Here is a 13,555-nt window from a genome sequence, read left to right as displayed (position 1 = left end):
TACAGATTCTTTTGGACTGCCAGTGATAAACACACTGCCTGCAAAGCACATGCAAATAATAATACAGTTGACTACAAGCACATTAAATTATGGAAGAAAAGAGCTCTAAAGAATTCTAAGTTTCCCAGGAAGGCACTCGGTACAGCCGAGTGTTCGAATCTCACCCAGTAGGTGTCCTGATGAGGAGGAAGAGAGGTTCAGCCCATTGACTGATCCCAGAAGTCAGTGATGTTCTCCTGACATGTCCACAATGGGATCTTCCCTAACAGTCCCCTTCTCTTCAGGCCTTTCATATTATTTTCCTATTAGGTGGAGCTTGAGTCACTCCAGTCATACATACCTTTACTACAATTGGTATAAAATCTTCTCGCTTTACTTTTAAAGGTACATGCTAAAAAAAGTTCAGAGCGCATGCTCATGAGGGGTGGGCACACCCTGGAGGCAGCTAACTTTTGGGATGGAAGTGTGTTTTGGTATTATAATGAGGTTATAATGAACAAAGTTGACCCAGAGGACATGATGTTGTGTGTCAGTAGCCCAGGATGGGGCACTTAGGATATAAATCAGAAGTAGGGCAGTAGGTCCACAGAACCCCCATTATTTCACCTCCTTGCTTCAGTGGATTCAAGGCAGGGACCTACCGTTCTTGCTCTTACCTTGTTCCCTATCCCTGCAGCGATATCACAGAGCCTGGCTGTGGTGTCTCCATTCCGCTCCACCCCCCGTGTTGCTTCTCTTAGAGTCAGCATACCAAGCTCCCTTGGTGCTGCTAACATCTAAGGTTGCAGGTTACGTGGCTTAGGGAATCATTATGGAACAGATTCCTTGCATATCCCCTGCATTCCACACTGGAGGTTTGCTTCCCCTTAAGAGGGGGAGGGAACATATCGATAAGTCACTTCCAGCAACCATTCCTCGACTCCTGAAGCCACCTCTGAGGGATTGTCCACAAGATCTATGGAAACAGCTGTCTGGGTAAGCTGGAGACCTCGCAGCTCCCCATCCTCACCCAGCAAACATGTCTTCAGGCCTGCTCTGCAACCGCCTCTCCCCTCCCCGGCATGCTCTCAGACCTCCACCTCCCCTCCCGAGAAGCAGGGCCGAAGGAAACGCGGGTTTCCACAGCCAGACCACCACAGGCATCCCTCCTATTTCTGCCTGACCAAAGAAGCGCTCGGGGGCACCCAGAGGCCCGAGCCCTCCACCGCCCGGTGGGTTGGTGGGCTACCTTATCTTCTGGTTTTGCTTAAAACGGGAATCGATTTTGCAGAGCTTTCGAAAACCCCTCCCTGCCCACGGCTGGGGTATTCTGGTCCAGGTAACGGGTGATTAAACCCATTTTTAAACCACTTAAAACCGCTGACGCCCAAACGACGCAGCGCTACCCAGCAGCTCCCTCAGAGAGGTGGAGGCCCACCCCCTTCCCAGGCCACGCCCCCTGCCGATCCCTCCAATCAGGAGGCGGCAGCCGTGCCCACCCTCCCCCCCGCTTATCCCCCCTCGAACCTGCGCGGCGGGCAGAGCCCTCCCCGGCCCATTGCGCATGCGCACCAGCCCCGCGCATGCGCGACTCCGCTGTGGCTGAGGGTGGTTTGTGAGCGAGCGCAGCCAGCCAGGCCCGGGCCGGGAGATGTCGGTGGGGCAGGGGACGTCGGAGCCGGCGGACGGTAACGGTAGGTGCCCGTTTCCCTGGTAGGGATCCCGCGGGGCTCCGATCGACCGGGCGGGGGCTGAGGGGAGCGGGTCCGGGGGGGGGGGGGGGGGGAGGGCGGTGTGGCGGCAGCGGCCCGGCCGTGCGCATGCGCAGTGGCGGAGGCGCGGGCAGGGCTGGCGGTCGGTGGGCTGCGGTGGCTTCGGGTGTTTTGGGAAATAGTGTTAACGCTCTCGTTTTCCGTCCGTAGAGTCGGATGTCTTTGAAATTGTTCTCCCCATCACCGTGCTTGTGTTGAGCGATGATGAATTTCTCCAAGGCGATGCCGAGGAGCACGCGGTATCGTTTCCCGAGTTGAAGAACACGGACGAGCAAGAGGTTGACTTGAACAGTGGCGTTTTCCTGAAAAGTAATGTGGCGCTTTCAAATGACAGTAACGGTTTAAGCATTTGGGAAGAAAACAAAACAGCTTCAAATAACGATAGTCATACGGAATACTCTGACGAAAAATGGGTTGCTGAGAGCGTGTGTAACGGATCAAAGTCACCTTTAAGTGATTGGTGTGATGCAGGCAAGGATAAATATGGTCAAAATTATGTGTTGCCTACATCGTCTTGCAGAACAGAGCTTACAGAGATAACTGAAACCAGTGACGGAAAAGAAGGTGATGGTGATGAAGGCTTTCAGAAGATTCCTCCTCTCCTTTCTTCTGCTGGCAACGAGGGTAGAGATGAGACCATCAAGACAAGCAGGCGGTTGACCGTGGCAGCGATATCCAGACATGACGAGGAACTTGTTAGTGTTGCAGGTGTTCTTTCTGATGGTGGTCGAGAGGAACAACCAGAGATCCACAAGGAGATGGAGACAATTGTTGAAATGGAAGGTAACTTCTTAATAAGACTAGTGCAACAGTTTAAGAAATCTGGTACATTTCAAGTTTTTGAGATGGGTAGGAAAGTGTATAGGAAGAATGCTAAAGCTGTTTATTTTACAGTAAGCGTTTCAACATAGATTAATGTCATATGCAGCAGAAGGAGAATATTGGCCGGAGTGTGCTTATTTCTTTCACAGACTCCTGTGAAACTGCAATAAATTGGTGCTGTTTCATTCTGCTGCAGTTTGCCAAAGAGTTGTCTTTCATTAGGGAAAATGATCTGAAAAAAAAAAAAGATAGAAGGAGTATCATACTTGTGAGAATGAAGCCCTAGCAAAGTTAGGTGACAGTACTTCTAGAGGAATTCTGGCATAAAGCTGTTTCATTAAAAACCATAAGGGATGCAGTGTTGTCCTGTGAAATTCAGAGCTTTGAGTGAAAAGAGGAAGTGGATAGGAGGAGGCTTCTAACTAGGATTTCTTCTCTTAAAACATTATTTAAATGTTGAGATGGGAAGCATGGAGAGAGATATTAGGAAAGAAGTGGAGATAGGAAGATATTAAGGAAGTAAAAGGAGTGAAGAGCAAACAGGTCATCAGACAATTTGGGATTATTACTACCAATTAATCATGAACATTGGTGATTGCATGAAATGTCACATGTGTGATTTCTTATCCCCCTGTAGATCCTGATTCTTCAGAGAATGGAGACAATGAAGCTAATAACAGAAAGGGAAGCAAATTTGAAGATATAATTCTGACTTCTCTTTTGAAACATGGCTTGAAAGAAGAACGAAAACTTACTTATAAGTGTTCTGCTCCATTTCTTAATAGATGTTCTTTGACTTCAGAAGAACTGCTAAAAGGTGTAGGGAAACCAGAGATGAACGCTTCCGCTTCTGCTGAATCAAATACTACTGGAGAGCATATTTATAAGACATTAACACCATTTCCTAAAAAAAGGTACCGGCAACAAAATGTTGTTTCTCCTCATGAAGATCCAAAGGAATTCCAAAGCCAGCAGACAGGTTTAGCGTGGCTAAGTAGTAGTGTGACCATCAAACCTTTTTCTAAAGCATCTTGTTCTATAAATAAGCATGAAAGATTGAAGTGCAGGTTTTGTAGTTCTGTGTATAAATGCAGTGCCCGTCTAAAGAAGCATGTTTATTCAGCTCATAAAGATAAGAAAATACATAAATGCTGCTTTTGTAAAAGAACCTTTTTCTTTTCTGCCAACCTTAAGAATCACCTTAAATTTCATAAGAAAATGACTAGATTGCAAAAGGCAAGAAGAAGTAGAATAAATGCGAGAAAAGATAGGCAGAGATCTAAAGAAAGAAAATCTGACACCAAGAAAAAAGAAAGTAAATATGAGAAATTTTTCATCAAAATTGAAAGGGACTTTACACCTCTGGGTGTTCCAGTTACTTTTTCCTGCAAACTTTGTTTGTTTGCTTCATCAAACCCTAGAGTTTTTATTCATCACGTGAAGGGACATAAAGAGAGACCACCTTACCAGTGTCCTCAATGTGATTATTCCTGCATTAGCTTATCCTATCTTTTAAATCACATGTACTGGCATGCTGGGTATAAGCTGTACCAGTGCCGGTTTTGCACCTTTTTGTCGTTATATTTTGCAAGCATGGTAAGGCATAGCTACATACACACAGGGGCTAAACCATATTCCTGTGAGTTTTGCCAGTCAGCATTCACAAGCACCACTGGGTTAAAGAGACACAGAAGGTTACATGCAGGCGAAGAAACATGCCAAGGGCAGCAAATTGACGCCATAAGTGAAAGAAAGAGAACTCAAAGACCTTTAAAGAGTTATACATGTGATGAGTGTAACGTAGTGTTTTACACTAGAGGACATCTAAGCTTACATAAGAAATTCCATGAACAGTTTAAGGCTACTGCGAATGGTTATACGAGTCAGAGCAGTGAACATCATAAAAGCAAAATATGCAAAGTTGCCAGTGATTCCCAGGATCATGTTTCTCTGTCTCTTTCTGGTAAAGAAAATGATTGTCTCAGTGGGGGGATGCTGGCTTCAGAAGTAGACTTTGAGCAGGCAGGTGATGTGCAGAGCAGTAAGAAAATGTGCTCTGGGAAGAAATTCCCTGAAAATGGCCATGGAAGTAACAGTTTACATATTACTGGGAACAGATCAGAAGTTCCTCTGAATTCATACAAAATGGACACTGTCATTTGCAAAGAGGAACCTCTCTTCAACTCCAAGGCCTCTGATTCACAAGATCAAGATGATGATGCATATAATGAATTTGTGGAAAACTTAAAGGATACGTTGCCTTCCAGTTTGTCTGCACTCAAAACGTACAAGTGCCAGCACTGCAGTTATGCTACTGCTGTTCATAGCGACTTTAAGCTGCACCTAAAAATGCATAGAGATGAAAGGCTATATGTATGTAAAGAATGCAATAAGACATTTAAAACATCAAACCATTTGCAGAAACACAGTCTTATTCATATAAAGAATGGATACGAGTTTGGCCATTGCCTCTATGCAGATAGCCATTTAGAGAATCTTGAATTGCATCATGAAATCCATGTAGGCCTGTGTCCAGAAGGAGATTTTGGTTCCTCAGCAGGTTCAACCAGTGTCCATTCCTTGCTTGGTTCAGAAGTCTGTGGAGTACAGCCAGATGTCCAGTGGGGCAAAGAAAATGATTTGCTAGCACAAAGTCAGCCACAGTTCTATCAGTGTGCAGAGTGTGAGTACACTACTTACATTTTAAGCAACCTTGAACTACATGTAAGAACTCACACAGGTGAGAAACCTTACACCTGCAGTGTTTGTCAGAAGAAGTTTCGTACTTCCAGTCACCTGAAAAGACACAAGGTCACCCATTTTAATATGGAGCATCACAAATGCAGGAACTGCGACTATTCAACAAACAAATGGCTGTCCTTGAAACAGCATCTGGCTTCACACTCTTGTGAGGAAAGCTCGTCTACTGGCTGTGTCTACAATCAAAAGCAGCTACCTGTCAAAACGTACACATGTGAAGAGTGTGGCTATTCCACATCCCACAATGGTAACTTGAAGCCACACTTGCGAATTCATACAGGGGAGAAGCCATTCAAGTGCAGTCAGTGCGCTGTTGCTTTCCGCACATCTAGCCACCTGAAACGTCACCTACTGACTCATTTAAAGTTGCACTGCAGAAGGTGTAAATTTTCTACGGCAGATAAACGTGCTTTCCAAAAGCATGTAAAAACACACAAAAAAAAGTACAAGTGTGTAAATTGTAATGTGATGCTGCCTACCAAAAAACTTTTGGAAAAGCATAAGCGGCATCATAGGCTTGGAATGTAAGTTTGGGAATTGCAAGCTGGCACTCAGTTCTGGAGAGTTTTGCATGTCCTGAATTTGTTTATTGCTTTACATTCCCCTGCTGTCCCTAGAACGATGGCTGGTGATGGAAGCATCCAGTGTTTTGGTCTGGGGAGTGAAACTCAGGGTACTGGTTTTCTCCAGATTCTTCTCAGAGCTTCATTTACAATTTGGCCGATGTTACCAGTTTAAATGGTTACTCTCTGTCACTTATTTTCTTGTAAAAAATCAGTTAAAAAACCCTTGTCTGACTGAAAGAATGTTTAAAGGGAGTGAAGGAAGTGCACATTATAATTTATAGTAATAACTTCTCATTTAAAAATTTTCGGTGTGTTGGGAAGCTTAACGTTACCTCCCATCTGCTGATGGTTGCATTCCCTACTCCCAGGTTCTCCTGCAATACATGAAACAGAAAAAAAAAAATAGTATCTCACAAAATTACAGAAACAAAAGAATTTTATCATCACTGGATAATTGGGATATGAAAATGTTTTCTATATGTGTGTATATATAAAGTGTATATTAGGCAGTTATTTTGTCTGTACTTTTGATAATTCTTTGAGTAGTCTGACAGAAATGGTAGTATTGTACTTAATCAGGTATTTTATGATACTGAGAATCCTTAAATTGATCTTCAATTTTGTGTAAATGTCTAATGTTAATCTAGTATGAAATGCCTCATCTTTTCTCAGGCTGGTAGTTTGTGTTCTTTGTTTCTTAAAATAGACAACATCATACTTTTCAGAGAACTTCAATTTAACCACTTGCTGATATACTGCAAATACTACTTACTTAGGTCGAAAACCTTGGCAGTATCTTGAACTGTAAAATTTATTTTTTTAGAGGTTTACTGTGCATCTAAAATAGCATGTATAAGGACCGCTCGTGCCAACCAGCAGTTGTTAACCTGGTATAGTGAGGGCGGATGGGTGCTTCTTCCACTTTATATTCAAATCTAGATAAATCTTTGCTTGTTTTACAGAGGTATACGGTGCTAGAAACTCTTGTGTGGACATCACTGACTATAATACACTCAGTGGTATTGATAACAGCGGTGTTACCCTCTTGTGTGAGGAAAAACAACGGCGAAGGGCTGGTGCTAACTGTCCCCTAATGTTACAGTTCAGTCCATGAAACAGCTGAGTAAACCTATAGCTTAATTTAGAGAATATAAACATGCAACTACTACTGCTTTTTCAGTGCTCTCAAATGTATGCTTTTCTTTATAAATACAGATAATATCTTGCAGAGGCTTTCTGGTAACGTAGGAGCCAGGTTGGAAACGGTTTCCCAGAGAGGTGGTGGAGTCTCCCTCCTTGGAGATGTTCAAAAGCTGTCTGGACGTGGTCCTGGGCAGCCGGCTCTGGGTGGTTCTGCTTGAGCAGGGCTTTGGACCAGGTGACCTCCAGATGTCCCACAGCCATTCTGTGATTTGGAACGCAATTTTCCAAGAGTGGATTGAACTCAAGAGTGGATGCATGTATTTAAGGCCAGATCAGCAAAGGTATTTAAGTGATCTACTTCTTTCTAGCTGCAGTAAAACCAGACAAGTAAGTGTCTGTGACTGAACCCTGGTAGTTACAGATGTCTTTACTACAAGCTGGGAAGTCGCTACTTGGGAATAAGTGATTCAGATCTTGGAATGATTGAGCTAACTGCCTGATAGAGTTGTGAGAAAGAACATCCTGATATGAATAAAGAAAAGCACTTCTGGGAAATAACAACAGTGTTACACAAGCATGGAGGAATTTTTATCTGCGTTACTGTACAATTCTGGTCGTTTGAAGAAAAATTCAAAAGAACAGGTACAAAGAGGAAACAAAAATGGTGAAGGGGATTGTAAACCTATATATCAGAGACTAGGAAAGCTAAATCTGATGGAGAATGATTGTTTACAAGTGTGGTGTACAATGAGGAAAAAGGGAGCTCCATTTAAGGGGGATAAATTAATTGAAGGACATTTTTAAAAGAGTTTGTAAACAGCATAAGTTTCTTTTAGTTGTAAGAAAGAACAGAAGACGTTTTTCAGCTGGAGCTTGATGAGTTTGTAAAAATAATTATTCCAGGTGATTGCCTCTAATAAAAATAGTATTTGATAACTCATGAGGTTCCTCTCTGTTCCTTATGCCATGCGTTGCACTTTTGGGGATTGGAAGTGATTCTCAGTCTGCCAAGTCAGAGGAATTTAAATGTAAAGGCATGCTTGTTTTAAAATAAGGGCATAGGCTGTTCTTGATTTTTTTTTTTTTTTCTAGTGAAAGGTGTAGTATTTTTTATTCTTGCAGAGTTTTAACAAAAATCAAAGCCTTTCCTAAATCATACTGTGAAGCTTTCTGTTTCAACCGAAAAAGCTTCCTTAATTTTTTTATGAAATTGGACCAAACAGTAAAATGTAGTAGGAAATCGCACTAATGACAAACAACTTGAGCAAATAGGTGTCATTTTATCTGCTGTGCATCTACTAAATAAGTGAATAAAAGTTAAACCCGGGGTGAAGTGAATGGATATAGGTGAATCGGACCATGCTGCAATATGGTTAACCACCAACCAGATTTATCTGAAACAGAAGAAAGGAAATACAATTATTTTTATTTTTTTTTTAACTGTATATGCTACCACCTCAGTTTCCATTTGGGCTAGAGTAAGGGCACGTTTTTTCTCAGATTCACAAAGCACGCCGTAAATGTAACGTTGGTGAAATCTGATTCTCTTCTGCCGTCCCCTTCCTTCCCCATTTGTGTCCTTCGGGGAATTTGACAGAATTTAATAAATCCTCGAGTTCATCCTTTTAAGCGGGCCCCTCTGCCGTGCGCACCTCCGGCCCATGGGGGGCGCTAGAGCAAAGCGCCCCCAACCTCCCCGTCCGACGAGACGCACCTCCTGCGCCTGCGCAGAGCAGCCAGCCCCCCCCCCCCCCTTCGCCCCTGTGCGCTTGCGCCAGCCGTGCCGCCCCTCCCCTGCGCGGTCGTCCCCGTATCCCTCGTGCGCCTGCGCAGAGCGAGCGCCTTTTCCCGCCCAGGGCGCCTGCGCGGGCTGTGGGCCGGCCCCGCTGAGGCGAGCGGCGTTCCCTTCCTCCCACCGCTTTTTCTCTGCGGGACTTCCAGCCTCTTCGCCGCCAAAATGCCGCGGATTATGATTAAAGGCGGTGTGTGGCGGAACACCGAGGTACGACTCTGCTCGCTTTAATCCCCCGAGCCCCAAGCGCTCGGCCCTCAGCGGCGGGCGGGGGGGGAGGGGGGGAGGGAGGTGGGGGGGGTGTCCTGCGCTAGTGCGCAGGCGCTGGTGGAGGGGTCGTAGTGCGCATGCGCGGGGCCCTCATGGAGTGGGGCGTCTTGTAACAGTGGGAAGGTCGGGGGAGACTGGGATCTTCCTGGGCCCTCGGTAGCGGGGTATGTGGAGGGTTAGGCGTCTGCGGGCCGCTGTGGCTCTGGTGGGCTTGGTTCCTCAGTAGCCTGGAGCTTCCTCCTCGCCCCCTGCGCTAGTGCGTAGAGGTCACAGATCGGTGGTGTTTCTCCTGAAGGCTGCGTGCTGGGGAGGGCAGGAGGCTCAGCCCCTGCGCGTGTCGTGTTCTCCTTCCCCCTGGAGAAACTGTCGCCACAGCAGCTGGAGGGGTTGTGTGGGCCGTGTTGCCCTCGGAGATGTCCCTTTTGCAGGCTGGAGTGTGTCTTACGCTGCATAGGCGGGGTTCTTGCTCTCTAGGGGTATGAGGGAGCTGGAATCTCTTGCCCTTGAAGACTCTTCCAAATGCGGAAATGGTGAAGATGGGTATGGGCTCTTCATCTGCAGCTTGAAGTGTTTCCTACACAGAAATTTATGTGCTGTTCAAAAGAACACCAAAAAACCCCACCCCACTCTCCTATTTTTGCCATCGCATGCTTTCAGAACTGCAAGTGATGGCGAAAAGTAAAATAATAACACAAGAAATCAAGGATGTCAGTTTTATTAGATACATGCTTAAAGCAAAAGGATGTACCCGACACTGTGTAAAATCCAGAACTCTGCCACTGTATACTGTGAATGCTAGGCATGTACATAGTTCCAGAAAGCAGTGAGAAAAGAACAATAGAAGCTAAATGTACTGTGTGCTATATGTGCTTTTAACCACTTGTGACATATCAGCTATGTGCCGGGAGGCAGCTAAATTGGGGCTAGCAGAGGACAGGAAGAACCACTGTGTGCTTACCCCGTTCCTATGGTCTTCCATAATTGACTAATTTTGGTGGCTATTAAGAGAAACAGCAGTGCGTTAAATAGATCGTTGTTTCACCAGTTCTTGTGTACCAGAGATGAATTATCTCTCTTCGGTGCTGTTCTTTTGATTAACGTTTTGATTATATGTACAACATTGAAAATACAGAAAGTGGAACCACTTGATATCAGGTCATTCGTAAAATGACCAATTACTTGCAAAAAAGTCTGCTAATGTCATCAGTATTGCTACTGTATGCCATATAACACCAAGTAAATTTTTAAAAAAGAGAGGATTTGTTATTTATTTTTTAATAGAAATTACATTAATTGTTTCCTGCAGCAGCTCAAGCTAGAATTCATCATCAGCTTACATTTAAAGCTGCTGTGTGCTCTGAGAGATGTCTGTGCTAGACAGAGTATCTGTCTTTGATGCGTAGCATCTGCACGGTACAGCTGAACAGATTCTGAACACAACTACAAGTACTTATTGGATGCAGAAGAGGAACATCTGTGGTTGACAAGGCTGCAAGAATAGCTTTGATGCATTTAAAATACCAGTTTCTGGCCTGTGAGGAAACCAGAAATAATGAACCCATTTATCTGGGGGGGAGGGAAGAGAGGAATTGGTGGATGGATTGACAGACAGTTGATAGGACTTCTAGCTTTTGGTGAAATCTCAGTGCACACTTTGAGGTATACGAACAACCTGCCTTCCAAGCTGAATCCATTACGTTTCGGTTTGGTCCCCCCCCCCCCCCTCCATCCCCCCCCAAAGTTTATAAGCTTTGGGATCAGCACTTTTGGATGTTACCTTCTGAACATTAAAGTGATTTATTTTAAGATTTACTTGTAAAAGGGAAACTTACTTATTTAATAAAGATGTTTAATTTAATCTTTATTGATTTTATTGGCCTTTGAAATACAAATCCTCATTCATCTTGAGAATAAAATGTGGAAAAGAAGAAGCAGTGCTGTGCTGTTTCCACTGGGTCAGCCCAGTAGATGAAATCCACCGTGTTCTCCTCTGCTTAAGCTCAAACTTTCAGTTTTGCAAGTTCTTGTGATCCGTAACAGTATTTTTTTTTTTTTTTTTTTTAAGGATGAAATTCTGAAAGCAGCTGTGATGAAATATGGCAAAAACCAGTGGTCTCGTATTGCTTCTTTATTGCATAGAAAATCAGCAAAACAGTGCAAAGCCAGATGGTAAGTGCAAAGTGCCAGGTCTAAGAATATGAGATTCATAATTAGTGGGAATTTAGAAATTACCACAGATTAATTTATGTCTACAGAGGAACAATAGTTTTAAGAGTCTTTCATTGCTGCTATTGTGGATATTGCAGATTCCTATTGCTTGAAAGTAATTGAACAAAAGTAGCCAAATGTTCTCTTTGCCAGTGACTGCAGTGTTGGCAAATGGAGGATCACTTAAAATTGCGTACATGATTTTTTTCCCCATATTTACACATTTTTAATCAGTGAGTATTAACAATGAAGTAATATTGTAAGATATTGTTGTGGTTTAACCCCAGCCGGCAACTAAGCACCACACAACTGCTCACTCACTCCCCCTCAGTGGAATGGGGGAGAGAATTGGAAGGGTGAAAGTGAGAAAAATTGTGCGTTGAGATAAAGACAGTTTAATAAATAAAGCAAAAGCCGTGCACGCAAGCAGAGCAAAACAAGGAATTCATTCGCTACTTCCCATCAGCAGGCAGGTGTTCAGCCATCTCCAGGAAAGCAGGGCTCCATTACGCGGTGACTTGGGAAGACAAACGGCATCACTCCAAACATCCTCCTTTCCTTCTCCTTCCCCCAGCTTTATATGCTGATCATGTTGTTTTATGGTCAGGAATATCCCTTTGGTCAGTTGGGGTCAGCTGTCCCAGCTGTGTCCCCTCCCAACTTCTTGTGCCCCCCAGCCTACTCATGGTGGGGTGGTGTGAGAAGCAGAAAAGGCCTTGACTCTGTGTAAGCACTGCTCAGCAGTAATGAAAACATCCCTGTGTTATCAACACTGTTTTCAGCACAAATCCAAAACGTAGCCCCGTACTAGCTAGTGTGAGGAAAATTAACTCTATCCCAGCCCAAACCAGCACAGATATTAATCTCTTTTACAGATAATTTTCTGATTTTTCATAATAAGAGTTTGGCTTGAGGATAAATGTTTAGAAATTGCACTGTGGAATTTCACTTTATATAAAAAAATAGAAGTTAAAAACTTATGCAAATACATGCAGTATGAATCTGAGAGTCAGATTTGATTTCTTGAGTACTGAACTGCACATATTTATTAGAATAATTCTGTATAAAGGCAACAGCACTGGCACAGTTAAAGATTAGTAAGATAACTGCTAAAGGATCCAGTCAAAACAAATCTACCATTTCTGGTACGTTAGGTTGTTGCATTTTTTACTTTTCCTTTTCTGGATTAATTTTGTGACTCCTTACTTTGCCAGAATAGAGATGTTGAAAGGAAGGAGAGGCAAGAACTGTATGAAGAGTGGTGGATAAATAACACATTTTAAAGGTCCAGTACATATGTCATAAAAACACTCTGGAGTAACATCCTTTTGTACAGAAAAAAACCTGTATTAGATTTGCATGACAAGATTTTGAAATCTCATAGTGATGATTTGGGTAAACACTGTTCTGAATTAATTCAAGACAAATGTGGATAGCTTGGCTCTATCGTCCTTATTTTTTTCACTTTTTAACAGGTATGAGTGGCTAGACCCGAGCATCAAAAAGACAGAGTGGTCACGGGAAGAGGAGGAGAAACTGTTGCACCTGGCCAAGCTCATGCCAACCCAGTGGAGGACCATTGCCCCCATTATTGGGAGAACTGCTGCACAGTGTTTGGAACACTATGAATTTCTGCTGTGAGTTACTGTTTTACTAGAGGTGCATACCAGGAACATCTGCAGAGTTTGTTGTATAGATGTGGAATTTCCTTCTCCTGTGGTTCTGAAGTATGGTGGTTTCAAGTTGACTAAGTCCTTTTGTAAGCAAGTCCTTAAGGACTGTTTCTTTTCATTCAATGTGTCTAGCTTGAAAGAAGCAGCTCCTGAAACTTGGGACAGCAGGCTTGAGTAGCAATAGGTGTATATTTTCTTGCTTCTCCTCATTCTCGCTAGAGGAGTGTCAAGATTGATATTTCCTATGGGCTTCCGTTTCAGGTTTATTTGGGTATTTTTTGACTGGCTGATCAGCGTGAGTGAGTGTGGGAGAGAGAATAAAAAAGACAGACACGTAGACATAAAACACATGTTGTTGAAACAGCTGAATGTGCAACCATCATCTCTGTATGCTACAGAGGTTTTTGTTAGGCCATGAGAAGAGAAGGAAAGTGCAGTTTTCCCTTGTGAGCTCTCTTAATTGTGGTGTGATTGGTTGAGTATAATGGGAAACATTCGATTGTTCATTTTGTCACACTGCTTGAATTCTTGTCCTTACTGTTAAAGATTACCCAAGGAGAGTTCTTTACT

General features: G+C 43.5%; 2 protein-coding genes across 3 annotated transcripts in view; both read left to right on the top strand.

Annotated features, from left to right (window-relative positions):
- Nucleotides 1-1,563: 1,563 nt before the first annotated feature.
- LOC126046645 (zinc finger protein 43-like) lies at nt 1,564-7,972 on the top strand. 2 transcript variants are annotated; one of them, XM_049819333.1, is made up of 4 exons: nt 1,564-1,673; nt 1,902-2,534; nt 3,211-5,857; nt 7,115-7,972. In XM_049819333.1, the coding sequence occupies exons 1-4, from the start codon at nt 1,631-1,633 to the stop codon at nt 7,116-7,118; spliced, it is 3,327 nt and encodes a 1,108-aa protein (XP_049675290.1). In that variant the 5' UTR covers nt 1,564-1,630; the 3' UTR covers nt 7,119-7,972. The 2 variants fall into 2 exon arrangements, with proteins under 2 accessions (XP_049675290.1, XP_049675289.1); XM_049819332.1 differs by having other exon boundaries at nt 3,211-7,972.
- A 925-nt stretch (nt 7,973-8,897) lies between these two features.
- The window catches only part of CDC5L (cell division cycle 5 like), a 35,881-nt gene continuing 31,223 nt past the window's right edge, over nt 8,898-13,555 (top strand). Inside the window, exons 1-3 of the mRNA XM_049819334.1 lie at nt 8,898-9,044; nt 11,170-11,273; nt 12,788-12,949. Of these exons, the coding sequence (XP_049675291.1) occupies nt 9,000-9,044; nt 11,170-11,273; nt 12,788-12,949 (311 nt within the window). The 5' untranslated portion in view covers nt 8,898-8,999. The remainder of the gene's footprint in view (nt 9,045-11,169; nt 11,274-12,787; nt 12,950-13,555) is intronic.

The sequence above is a fragment of the Accipiter gentilis genome, chromosome 16 (assembly GCF_929443795.1).
Source record: "Accipiter gentilis chromosome 16, bAccGen1.1, whole genome shotgun sequence".
NCBI lineage: Eukaryota > Metazoa > Chordata > Aves > Accipitriformes > Accipitridae > Astur > Astur gentilis.
The sequence above is the reverse complement of the archived record's forward strand: the minus strand, read 5'-3'. Positions and strand labels throughout refer to the sequence as shown.